Source organism: Adiantum capillus-veneris, chromosome 11, assembly GCF_014529385.1.
Source record: "Adiantum capillus-veneris isolate H3 chromosome 11, ASM1452938v2, whole genome shotgun sequence".
In the NCBI taxonomy this organism is placed as follows: domain Eukaryota; kingdom Viridiplantae; phylum Streptophyta; class Polypodiopsida; order Polypodiales; family Pteridaceae; genus Adiantum; species Adiantum capillus-veneris.
Window position 1 is genome coordinate 92,787,620 of NC_140941.1, and position 13,445 is coordinate 92,801,064.

At 42.9% G+C, this 13,445-nt stretch overlaps 1 protein-coding gene across 1 annotated transcript; it reads left to right on the top strand.

Annotated features, from left to right (window-relative positions):
- Positions 1–3,282: 3,282 nt before the first annotated feature.
- Positions 3,283–5,087, top strand: LOC147447654 (flavonol synthase/flavanone 3-hydroxylase-like). Its single transcript, XM_086523384.1, has 3 exons — positions 3,283–4,014; positions 4,157–4,508; positions 4,611–5,087. The coding sequence occupies exons 1-3, from the start codon at positions 3,488–3,490 to the stop codon at positions 4,872–4,874; spliced, it is 1,143 nt and encodes a 380-aa protein (XP_086379510.1). The 5' UTR covers positions 3,283–3,487; the 3' UTR covers positions 4,875–5,087.
- Positions 5,088–13,445: the final 8,358 nt, after the last annotated feature.

Consider the following 13,445-nt stretch of genomic DNA (forward strand, 5'->3'; position numbering starts at 1 on the left):
CTGCATCTCTCAGACGTGGTACACATAGGTATGATCATCTTCCATCTTGACCAAAAATGTGCAGCAACTCCTTTGAGCTAATTAAGGTTAAATTCTCCGTCATCATGGAGATAGCAGGCCCTCTGTAGCTCTCTTTTTTCTTAGACAATTATACTCTCTCTCTCTCTCTCTCTCTCTCTCTCTCTTTGTGTGTGTGTGTGTGTGTGTGTGTGTGTGTGTAGCATGCTGCTTAACAAGAAGCGGCTTCTATTGTATGACAAACACCAAAAGTTGGAGACTTCATGAATTGGGAGAAAAGCTCAAGAAAAAAGTGTAATGGCATCGACAAATTTTGAAACGTTACCTCTACATTTTAAATTAGAAGGTAAGAAAACCTTCAAAATATGAAGGAATTTAGTATTTAAAGTTTTTTTGGGCACTGGGGAGGGAGAGAAAATTAAGCAACTACCACCAACCCAGAGAACTATCCAATTAAACAAAGAGAAGGGAGGAGGAGGAGAATATAAATATTAATCTTTGTGTGTGTGTGTGTGTGTGTGTTCTCTTCAATAGCTACAAAGAACCTAGATCCATTGAATAAGGGCTAGAAAATCCTATGTAATGTGTGAGAACCTACCAAGCTTGGTATTAAAGGAATATTTGTTGCCTCTTGCATGTATATTTTTATTTGAGAATCCATAGAGAGATGTTGTGAATCATTCTTTTTTAAATTCAAGAGAGCGTATACATGTAGAATAATGGAATCTATATAATTTGTCACCTTTGTAGTTGTAAGAATAGAAGAAATGTATTTTCTAGCCGCAACAAGGTGCGGGTCAATTTAAAAGTCAAGGTTTTGATGTTAAGTGTCATTCTTTTTGCATTTATGGCTCAGTTTGAGCATGGCGATGTTGTACCTTTTATGTTTCTAATTCAGTATCATTGAGTGAGTGATGTTGAAAACAAAAAAAATTAGAGGTAAATCTTGAAATTTGTAGGTGAAATTATATGTTTTTTTTGCGTTGTGGGTGTCCTAATCTTCAAATTAAATTATACAAGTGTGTGGTATGTCAGAGAGAGAGAGAGAGAGAGAGAGAGAGAGAGAGAGAGAGAGAGAGAGAGAGAGAGAGATGTCGCTTTCCTTGGCATACAATCCATTCTCTCTCTTTCTTTGCCTTGGCCTCCACCCCCCCCCCCCCAAAGCCCTTTCCTTATGTCACATGGCAGAGGCCTCCAAGGTGCATAAGATATAGTTGAGAAATTTGTAGGTGGGATTGCACTAAACCTAGGTTTTTCTCGAGCACTTGCGTATAGAATAGTTTTCTACTATTACTCAATAGTCCATTATCTATACTCTTTATAATGGACCTCAAAAAATTAGAGGAAGGAGAGGGTCTCCACACGTCGTATTTTTGGTTGATTTGCATGGCCCGTCGGATCAATGCCGATATTAAGATGTTGAGTCCCATCCTTCAAAAATTGCATAAAGTAGTTCACTCCATCCTTTCCCAACAACTTGCAATAGTCAAATTTGTGAGTCTGACAAGTTGTTGTCAATTCGTGTGTGTGTGTGTGTGTGTGTGTGTGTGAGAGAGAGAGAGAGAGAGAGAGAGAGAGAGAGAGAGAGAGAGAGAATGTAGAATATGCAAATCCAATATTTTTCAACAACATACAGATTATAATAGCCAAAATTGTGCACCTGATAGTTTGCATGTGTGTGTACACGCTCTGTGTGTGCGTGCGTGTCACTGTTACAGTGTGTGTGTGTGTGTGTGTGTGTGTGTGAGAGAGAGAGAGAGAGAGAGAGAGAGAGAGAGAGAGAGAGAGAGAGAGAGAGAGATTTTCCTTGGCAACTTGGTAGCCCACCAAAATGACTACGAAGCATCAAAACCTGTCTACCTCCAACCAACTGAGAGTCATGAGAAGCCCGTATATTGGCAAGCCATGGTTTTGATAGCATGGCGCAATAGTAGCAAGTTGGTAGAAATGTGGTACATTGTCATTGATTGATGAGTGGGAAGATATGGACAACTCAAATTTGTTAGAAGTCGTGTGAAGGATGAGTTGATCGCAACCGATCGCCCGAAAGCACTCCATGTGGAGAGAGAGAGAGAGAGAGAGAGAGAGAGAGAGAGAGAGAGAGCGCTATTGAGCAAGTCTTCAACTTAAAAGAATTGAGAAATGGAGGGAAGAAGGTGATAAAAAAGATATCAAAGACCTACTTGTGATTCCTAGGACTACTATTCCATTGTGTGTGTGTGTGTGTGTGTGTGTGTGTGTGTGTGTGAGAGAGAGAGAGAGAGAGAGAGAGAGAGAGAGAGAGATCCAATTACCATGCTATTCTAGAGAGATAGAAAGATAGAGAGAAGGCGTACATTTGCATTATTATCTTTCTATAGTGATTCCAAGGACTACGTTTCCATTGTGTATGTGTGTGTGTATATGAGAGAGAGAGAGAGAGAGAGAGAGAGAGAGAGATCCAATTGCCATGCTTTTCTTGGCCGCAACAACGCGCGGGTCACATACTAGTCCATCAAAGAAAGTGGTAGGGGTAGAAAGAGAACTTCGTAAGTTTGCCAGAAACTAAAAAACTACATCCATGTCAATATTGTTTTCTTAGAGAAGCATGGGACAAGTTAATATTAGCTTTTATTTAGCTAAGTTACCATAATTGTGGTGCATGAAGCTCTCTATCTTCATTGCACCATCAAGGTTTCAAGGAACACAAAGCTATTGTACCAAGTCACTATTCGTAGCCTTTTGCAACTATGCCAATTTTGGTATAGTTATAGAAGGCTATGCTTAATAGCACTGAGCTAGCTCAATAAGATACGTGTGACCACATTGCGGACTCAATTATCCGCCTGAGTTACTGATAGTTGAGCCTCGCGTGACCACCACCTAAACAACCTCCTCAACACTATTCGTAGCCTTTTGCAACTATGCCAATTTTGGTATAGTTACAAAAGGCTATGCTAAGTAGCACTGAGCTAGCTCTTGTAAGATACGTGTGACCACATTGCAGGCTCAATTATCCGCCTGAGTTACTGATAGTTGAGCCTCGCATGACCACCACCTAAACAACCTGCTCACCCAATTCTTGAGCACATAGCACAAAAGATCAATTTCCTTCGAAAATACACGTTGAACGGCTAGCTGGTTGGGATCTTCACCCCGTAATTCGATGGGTTGCCCTTCTACCCTTCCTACGCAAAAAGGATATGCCAACTCGACAAACGCCTCTGCATAAGCATGGCTGGCTACTTGCCCTCGCTTATGTGCTCGCCACATGAGGGTGTGCATGGTCTGCTTGAAAGTGTTTAATATAAACTACATAGGTTGTCAGCAATGAAAAGTGGCTGAATGGCACCTGCGGATAGTAACCACAGTCCGCACTATAAGAGTCCCACAGTTAACACCTCTCTCGCCGGATAGATCTGAGGTCTCTTGGGATAGTTCCCCACGACGTTAAAATACTCTTCTTCTTCTCCTTCTTCTCCTTCTCGCAATGGCAGCTCTCGATGCCCCTGTGTGCGTCGATGAGCTCTCCGTTAGAGACATTTCTGTGATTCTCAGTGGCTTATCCAGCGATGTCGTCATTCCAGAGAGGTTCATGGTGAAGGAGGCACTTCGTCCCTCTTTATCCCTTCTCCCGAGCTCAGATTTACCCGTAATCGACCTCGCCCCAGTGCTGGCATCGCCACACGGTAGCGCAGGAGGGCGAGCAGATGTGGTTTCCGCGTTGACGCGCGCAGCCAAAGAATGGGGTTTCTTTCAAGTGGTGAACCATGGCGTGCCCATTGAGCTGCTGGAGAGGATGGCTTCCTCCGGTCATGATTTCTTCTGTCTACCCACTGAGCAGAAAGAGAAGGGGGCGGGTTCAAATTTCCTAGATGGCTATGCCGGCAAAAGCCGGATGGTGAAGGACGTCGGCTGCATGTGGCTTGAAGGCATCACTCTGAGATCCATACTTGCTGAACCGAGCGCGGAGCAATTCGCAAACCGCGTATGGCCCGGTGGCAATCCGACATTTTGGTAAGGAGTTTTTTTTCAACTGTCATTTCCCGCAATCTGAATTACAACCACAGCATGAGCTCTGTGAGGGAGGGAATGAATCCGAGGGACAGCCTCCAGAGCAGAAATAGCTCATGATGTATCTCGTGTCCATTGCGTGCAGTCAGACTGTGTCTGAGGTGGGCAGAGAGCTGGAGGCACTCAAAAACAGCATTTTGGGACTCTTGGGAGAGGGGCTGGGGTTGCCCACCGACTTCTTCACTCGGCCCTTTGAGGAGCTGAAAGCAGCTGGGCAACCAAATGCGGGTGCGGATCTTCGTCTCAATTTCTATCCGGCGTGTGCTCAGCCATCTCTGGCGTTGGGCACCATGGCTCACACAGATCCAACTTTGATGACGCTACTCTATCAAGATACCGGATACGGCCTGCAGATACTCGGGAAGGATGGAAGCAGCTGGCATCTTGTGGACTACAAGAGAGATGGTATCATCATCTTTATCAACGACGTTTTGCAGGTTTATAACTACTCTGTACTTAATTAGTGCGTGCTCTGATATAACAAGTTTGTTGGGACCCTTTCTGTGAGTTTGGTTAGCTGATGTAAGTGTAAACTGCAGGGATGGAGCAATGGTGTTCTGCAGGCTGGGATTCACAGGGTCGTGTTGAACCGCGATAGACATCGCCTCTCCTTTCTTCTGTCAAGCAGGCCTCCTTCTGACCTTTTGATCCAGCCTGCATGCACCGTGGACGGAGAGTATTGCCCACCACGCTACAGGCCATTCTCTTTTGGGAAGTACATTGAAGCAACAAGTGAGTATGGGCACCTGCCTCCCGAAAATGGTCGTAAAGGCATCGATATCTATGCAGGAATTTCTTCCTGAACACGGAACTCAGAATACCAATTTGATAATCTTCCCGGTCGCTCCTTAGCTAATTACTTTGTGTTTGTATGAACTCTCTCTCTCTCTCTCTCTCTCTCCCCCCTTTGGGAGCATCATTTTCAAGTTTCAACGCACAACCCCAACCCCAAAATCAAGCCACTGGCCCGTGGTCTTTTGAAAAAAAATAATGTAATGCTCTCAAGATTCATGCTTTCCCTTGTATCGTTGCAGGGCTGTTACATGCATACATTCCCTTGAGGACTGTTTGGCACGGGCGTTTTCAAATGGAATCGACGGCGGGGGTCATTCGGGCCGTTAGATGCATTATCGTAAATTCGGGCAATCGTGTAAATTCGGGGTGAAAAGTAAAGTTGGGACTGCTAGTAAAGTCGGGCTAGTAGGTAAACTTGAGTTCGTACTTTGAACCTCGAGCCCCCATGCGATACATATGCTCTAACCACCTCGCTAGCATGCTTTCATTGAACTATGTGGCATTTCAATGCTACATATGTAAATGCGGGTCGCATAGTAAATTTGGGCCAGTAGGTAAACTTGGAGCCCGCAATTTTGTAAATTCGAGCCGCGTGATCTTGTAAGTTCGGGCCACCCAATCGCACGGTTCACAATGCATGTGCCTAACCATTTTCATCTCCACCCTTGATCCCATTTGAATATGCTCGTGCCATGTAGTGTTGAGAATACACTCGCGACTAAATGTAAAGTCTTCAATTACATAGACATTGAACTGCTTTTATAAGAGTTATGGCATGTCTCTATATTCTCTAAAAACGTGCCCCTCAGTTTACGAGGAGTAGATGTTGTACTCTTAGGGTAAAGGGGCCACTAAGAGCACATGTCCCAAAAGGACACCTAAGAACCCTAGTTATGGCTTAGGCATTGTGTAACCCCAGCTCTCCGCCCTCGAGGCACCTTAGAGGGCACCATGCTCTGCCTCATTATGTCCTGCCGTTCCCAACATTCAGGTTGCCCCCATCCTCCCACGAGCGGACAATCGCTTCCTTCATTGGTGCAAGATCAATCCCTTGCCCTCTTCATCAACGAGACCTCAACATCCCTACACTCGTTGCTCCCTCTCAAGTCAATGTTGCAGAAGCCCTTCAAGCTTTCCCACCAGAGGTAGTGAATACAATCCGGAAGAGTAAGTCATTCCGTGATGTTATCATCCATGGAGCACCGAGATGCATTGTTGCATGAGGCCCCATAGTTGATGAGATACAGATACCGTGCGCTCCATGTCCTTGGGAGGATGAGGTTACTTCCTTGCCTGCCAACCTTGATAATGATAGAGAGCAGGAGGATGCTCATGGAGCTCCAACAAGAAATCAAGGAAGGTAAACCTCGACTCCTTCTCCCTGCCTCACAAATTAAACTGCAAGAGCTTATTCTTGAATCTCGTGCATTGATTGGGTTACTTGCTGGCCCTCGGGAATTGGGTTAGGAATAATCAGCTTTCATTGGTCATTAAGGTTGAATCCATTCAATGTTTGTCGAAAAATCATTTTCTTGTTTTGTTTAAAGATTGTAATATGGCTTTGCAAGCTCTCAATACTGGCTCTTGGCTTATCGATAACTCCATAGTATGTCTTTTTAAGTGGCATAAGCATTTTTTGCATGAGAGGTTAACTATGGAACACTTCTCCATCTGGGTTGAATTCCCTATCTTGTCACTAGAGTATAGAGAGCACCTCAAAGTCAATAGGTTTTGAAGATTGGTTGAGTCTTGGGAGGTAGACCTAGGAGGGATTACAATCCTTCGTGGCATCCTCAAGTCTTAATAGAGATGAACATAGAACATCCTTTGCGCTCTGCTATGGATATATGCAAAGATGATGGAGAGGAATTTGAGCAGCAAATCCTATATAAGTATTGTAATGGAATTGGCCTTTTACCTTGAGAGTAGCGGAAAGTAGAGAGTACTTTTGTGAAATTACTTTGAGAGCATAGCGGGTGAACATAATTGATAGTAGTAACATAAACATAGCATTTAGTTAACTTGGCATGAATAATACTTTTGCAAGAGAGAGAGTTTAGAGAACATGACAACAGCTGAGGACTGGATTTATGTGGAGCCAGTTCCCCCTCCAATAGGCATTTGTATTATGTTTTCTCCCATCAAGAGAGACTTGTTACAATACAATCTTTGTGCTCCTTGTGACCTAGGTGATGCAATGAAGATGGAAAGATTCATGCATCACGAGCATAACATAAACTTTGTGGAAAGCATTAACTATCCCAAGCCTCAGTCTCAAGACCTCAAACACCTTCGAAGGTTGAGAGAGCCAATAAGGAATAAGGGTAGAGAAGAGGAGGAAGAAGAAACATTTTATAGGAGAAAGAACTAGCTCCTCACTTATCATCACTCTTCTTGCTAGCATACACAATAGCATAGTAATGAAGATGGCAAGCTTAAGCATTGAAGCATGACTCTTGGTTGGATTTGCATTCCATAGCCAAGAGTGTTGGTGTAGGCTCTCAACCTCTCTACTTGCTTGGAGAAGGAGAGGGAGCTCTTGCACTTTGAACTTCACACAATGAGTGTGTGTGTGTGTGTGTGTGTGTGTGTGTGTGTGTGTGTGGGAGAGTATACCCCCCAAGCATGTCCCTAGCTTCCTTGGTCGACCCTCCCTTGTAGCTCATGCTTGAAGCTCATTGGACCCTTCCAGGCCTAGCCAATCACAAGCAGGAGGTAAATGGAGTAGCAAGGGTAGCCTTGGGACAAGTGTCCCCCTTTTCCCTTTGAGAGAGAGAAGTTGATAAATGTAAAAAATAATTAATTAAATCTTTTAAATTATCATTAGACCCCTTGGGTGGCCAACCAATAGGCTTTAGGCACACCATGAGGGCAACTTGACAAGTGTCCCTTTTGCTTTCTTTGTACCAAGCTTGCCTTGAGTGAGTATGTGGGTGTTCTCTCTCATCCCCACTCTTGTAGGGCTCGCCCCCTCCTTGTAGGGATTAGTGTTGACTTTTGCACACCTCAAGCCACCCACCAACTTTGGACCCGGTTCCCACCACAAGCTTGGCCCTTAAACCTCTCAAGCTTGGGTCGGGTTGCTACCTCAAGTACAACCCTAGCATCTCAAGCACCTCAAGCATCTCAGTCATCAAGCACCGCAAGCACCTTAGTCATCAAGCACGTCAAGCATCTTAAGCTTGGGCCAGGTTCCCACTTCAAGCTCAGCCCTAGCTTACCTAAGGTCAAAGGACTTTTACAGTAATTATTGGAGGTCTTCAATGAAGCTAACCCTAAGGTCTTTATGCTCCATTGGTTAGCCTTGCTCTTTGATAGACCATCTCTCATTTGGGCCCCCATTACCATTGGCCCCATGTTGCCGAGATAGATCTATAAGCACATGTCTATATCCTAACCCTTGTTCCCATTTATTCTCCCACATAAAATGATCAGTTTAATATGAGAAAATCATTTGGGTTGGTTAGATATTAGATTTTATGACATTACCTCTCTCTTGAAATCATAGTCATCCTCGACTATGAGATAGAAGAGTTAAAGCCTTAGTCATTAGTCAATCTTACTTAGCGGGTAGAGGATCTCTTTTTACCCTACGACATCTTTCCAAGATGGATGACCAATCCATTTCGTGCTTGGGAGACATAGCTATCGCAAGCATGTTGCTCTTTAGTCCATTTCATTCTCCCAAAGTAGAGTGACAAATTCTACTTGGTGTTTGAGAGACGTCGTTAGCACAAACATGATTCTAAGCATGCATACTATTTAAATTTGTGCACAATTAAGAAGAGAACTAGTCTTATAAGACAAAAACATGGGTCATTTAAAAGAAATTTGCACATTTGCTTACTCTAATGTAACATTGTAAGCATTGACAAGGTTCATACTATCCTTAAGAAGCTGTATTCGTTACATCCATCTAACATCTTCAAAAGGATAATTTTTGAACTTAATAAGATACCGTCGGATAATCTTACCATGCCGTAGTACCTTGTCTTCATGACGAAGAATAGCTTCGAGTTGTAGCACCTCTTCTTAGTCTTCAACTTCATGACGAAGAATAGCTTCGAGTTGTAGCACCTCTTCTTGGTCTTCAACTTCGGGAGGGTCTTCAATAATTGGTTCTCTTGGTGGCTCTCCTTTGTAGGACTTGAGTAGGTTCACATGAAAAGCATTGTGTATGAGCCAATGGTTGGGCAACTTGAGTTGGTAAGACGTCTCATTGATAGGGTTAAAGATTTGGAAAAGACCATAGTATCTTTTTGCTAGCTTAGCATAAAACTTTGATGGCCCGTAGGATTTTTGTCCGTCGTTTGCCTTAATCGAACCTTAGAAAACTTAAGTAAGACCCAATCATTTTCTTTGAGCGTTAAGGCCCTTTTGTGCTTGTCAGCAGTAGCTTTTTGCCTTTGTTGAGAGATGGATATAGCCTCCTTAATCTTTTGAAAAGATTCTTGTAGGTCACAGCTATACTCATTGGCAACGAAGATCTTCCCATGTACTTTGAGTAGCAAGGGTCTTTTAGGTCTTCCCTCAATGATCTCAAAAGGTGCTTTTCCCGTAGAAGTATGTACAATATTATTGTAGGCATACTCTACAAGAGGTAAGTACTTTTTCCATTGAGAGCGTTGATCTACTTCAGTAACATAAGTCTTGAGTAAATCGAGTATTGTAAGATTGACTATCTCACTTTGGCCATCCGTTTGGGGTGATAGGTTGGAGAGAAATTCAATCTTGTTCTTAGATTTTCAAAGAGACCTTTCTAGAAGTTGCTGGTCATTCTAGAATCTCTATCTGACACGATGGATGTTGGTAATTCATGGTATTTAAAAATCTAAGATATGAAGAGAGTTACCGTTTGGTGTGCTTTAATAGTCTTTTTGACAAGAATAAAGTGTGCTTGCTTGCTAAACCTGTCAACTACTATCCATATTCCCGTTCCCATGGATAGACTTAGGAAATCCAAAGATGAAATCCATGGATATACTCTCCCATGGTGAATTTGGGATAGGCAATAGCTGGAGTAATCCAGGTTGCTTCCCTCTATCATACTTGGTCTTTTGGCACACTACACATTTTGAAACATACTCTTGTATGTCCACTTTCATGGTAGGCCAATAGAAATATGTCTCTACTCCTCGAAGAGTAGGTTGAATACCTCTATGACCCGCATAGGGAGGAGCATGGGATTCATACATAACTTTCTTACAAAGGGAATGGGTAACACATAGCCTATTGCCGTGGAGAAGATAACCATTCTGCAAGGTAAATGGTTCGTCTTTCTTTTCCAAAGCAAGGGTCGACATTATGTCTCTAAAGGCCTGGTCAATAGCATACTCAGCTATCATAGAGAATAGATGATTGTGAGTAGCTATAGACACCGCATTGAAAGTGCTTCGAACACTTGATTGTGCTTACCAGCAATGTGAGCAATATGGAAATTAAATTGAGAAAGAGAATTTGCCCACCTCATTTGTTTGTCGGAAAGCTTGGTTTGTGTCATGAAATACTTGAGACTTTGGTGGTCGGTTCGTAGAATAAATGGAGTCCCCAATAAGTAGTGCTTCCATGTCTCTAAGGCATCTAGAACAACTAAAAGCTCTTTCTCATAAATGCCCAAGACTCGTTCATCGGTATTGAGCCTTCGGTTCTCATATGCTATGGCATGCCCTTCTTGAAGCAAAACTGCTCCAAGGCAATCACCACAAGCATCACATTAGACCTCAAATGGCTTTGAGAGATCCGGAAGCATGAGGACTTGTTGGGAGGTAAGTTTTTCTTTGAGCTTATCAAAAGCATTTTGCTCCTTAGCAGTCCATACATACTTAACGTTCTTCTTAGTTAAGTCATGTGGTGGTCCTACTATTTGAGAGAATTTTTCTATGAAGCGTATATAATATGTGCACATACCAATAAAGCTTCTTAGTTTATGTAGATTCCTTGGATTAGGCTATGCTTTTATTACCTCTAACTTCGATGGATCCATACGGATACCATCTTGAGAGATAATATGACCTAGGTATTGAATCTCTTGAAGAAAAAATTCGTTTTTCTTTTGGTTGAGAAAAAGCTTGTTCTTCCTTGATGCTTGAAAAATCACTTGGAGATGTTGCTTATGTTCCTCCAAAGACTTGGAGTAGATGACGATATCATCGAAGAACACTCTAGTGAATTCGCTTTTCTTTTGGTTGAGAAAAATCTTGTTCTACCTCAATGCTTGAAAAATCACTTGGGGATGTTGCTTATGTTCCTCCAAAGACTTGGTGTAGATGATGATATCATCAAAGAACACTCCAGTGAATTTGCGGTAAGGTCTAAAAATTTTCTCCATTAGATGATTGAATGTAGCTCATGTATTAGTAAAGCCAAAAGGTATGACTATTCATAAAGACCAAACGTTGTGCAAAACGTGGTCCTTAGGATATCTTCATCCACTATCTTTATTTGATGATAGCCACTTTTAAGGTCAATCCTACTGAAGTAGGTAGAGCCTTGTAGCTTATCAAACAGATCTTCTACCCGAGGCATGGGAAATCTGTTTTTGATACTGATATGGTTTAGTGCTCGATAGTCCACACACATACGGTATATACCATCTTTCTTTTGCACTAAAAGGAATGGGGAACAAAAGGGAGAGGAGCTAGGCCTCACCATCCCTTTGTCTACCAATTCCTATACTTGCCTCATGATCTCTTCTTGTTGACCTTGAGAGACTTGATAAGGAGGCTTGTTAGGCGGTGAGCTTCTTGGAAGGAGCTCAATTCGATGGTCATCATCCCCTCGTTTTGGAGCTAATTCCATAGGGATATCATCGATGAACACATCTTGGAAACCTTTTAGAAAATTAGACAAGTCTAACTCTTCTTGATTCCTCCCATTTACATTTGATAAAACATTAGATTCTTTTAGAGACTCTTTGACAAAAATCATGTACGCAGAAATTGAGCTCTTCATTGATTTATTAAAAGCAGGAGGATTTACAAGTGGAATAGTGCGACCACGCTCACTAGCATCTATATACATGTTCTTTCCCCTGTAGGTGAAGTAGATTATCCTTTCAGGGAACTTCATATTGGTAGCCATGCGATCAAACCATGGCGCCCCTAGGATAGCATCCTCATGTTGGAGAGGAGAGATGAAAAAGTCTTCTTTGTTGACATAGCTGTGGACATGAAGCCTCAACTTCCCAATCAAGGGAGTAACGGAGGCTTGTTGTCCCTTGAAAGCTCTGTCAACCGTTACAATATCTCCCATCTCGAAAGCTTGAATGTCCAACTTCGTGGCCAACTCCATTGATATGAAGTTGTGAGTAGAGCCAGGGTGAAACAAGATAAAGGCATCATGCTCTCTTACCTTTCCCCAAGCATAGGAAAGTGATGATCCTTTGCAATGAGCATCCTCTTTTGGAGCTTCGATGGTGGAAGCCCTAGGAGTCTCATTGTGAGCATTCTTCTTGGGGTAAGAACGATAGCCATGTCCTTGCTCCCAACACTTGAAGGTCCTCGCGAAAAGCTTCTAGCTCTTTAGGAGAGAGTTTTTTTTTGTCTTTGTCAACTCCCTTCTCCTTGGACCGATTGTTGTTATTGTTGTTGGAAGTACCTTGGGAAGAATTTTGAGCATTGGTTTTCTCCTTTGCATCATTTTTGTCTTTGCTTTCCATGGGCTTGACATTCCCTCTAGCCCCTTGATGGAAATTGATGCGTGCAACAACCATGGTGTGATGGATTACTTCGGTGAAAGAACAACGCCGTTGAGACTTGATGTATTCGGACATCTCTTCAGGTAATCCCACACAGAATTGTTGCTTTCGCTCAGTGAAGTCTATCTTTTGGAAGACACTAGCCTTGAGATGTAAATCCCAAAAATTGTCTACATACTTGTGGATAGACTCATGAGAGAGAAGCTTCAAGTTGCGCCATTCGGTAAGCACTCCGTCCTTTGCATCGCTTGTAAGGAATTGGTTCATGATGGAAACTCGTAGAGCTTTCCATGTTTTTTGGGCTTCACCATTGCCACGAAGGCTAGCCCACCATTGACGAGCTAATTTTTGAAAGTGCATAGCTACATGGCAATGCTTGGAGGACTCCGTGAAGCCCTTGTTTGCAAATGCCGCATCAAATTGCTGGATGAAGGCCAACACTTTGTTGGTAGCACCAAAGGTGTCATCATAGGTGAGAAAAGAGATACTCTTTCCTCCCTCCTTGAACTTCGTTAGCTTTTGTGACCATCGCCATGCAGGGTAGGTATGATTACGATGTCCTCCTCTCATGTATTCTCTAGGAGAAAAACCATAGCTTTCGTCGGAAGAGAAGGAATGTGAAGAAGAAGGAGAAGAGGGTGACCTCTTTCTTGCCCTTTTCTTCCTTTGTTTTCTCTCTTCCCTTTCGGAATGACGAGGAGAAGGACTGTGTGTTGATCTTTTCCTCTTGGGAGGTGTTAAGTATGGAGCCTGATTTACCCTTGTAATTTTCTGTGGTAAAAGCGCACATTTGTAAGGCCCCCATTAGGAGGAGAAGCCATCGTGCGTGAAGGAAAATCACTCACCGGAAACCAAAATTTTCACGGACAAGAATCAGGGGCAA

Excerpts from the sequence above, each read along its gene's own strand:
- LOC147447654 (XM_086523384.1), top strand. The coding sequence starts at position 3,488 with ATGGCAGCTCTCGATGCCCCTGTGTGCGTCGATGAGCTCTCCGTTAGA. Across the intron at positions 4,015-4,156 it reads GGTGGCAATCCGACATTTTG|TCAGACTGTGTCTGAGGTGG; the intron begins GTAAGGAGTTTT and ends CATTGCGTGCAG. Across the intron at positions 4,509-4,610 it reads TTATCAACGACGTTTTGCAG|GGATGGAGCAATGGTGTTCT; the intron begins GTTTATAACTAC and ends TGTAAACTGCAG.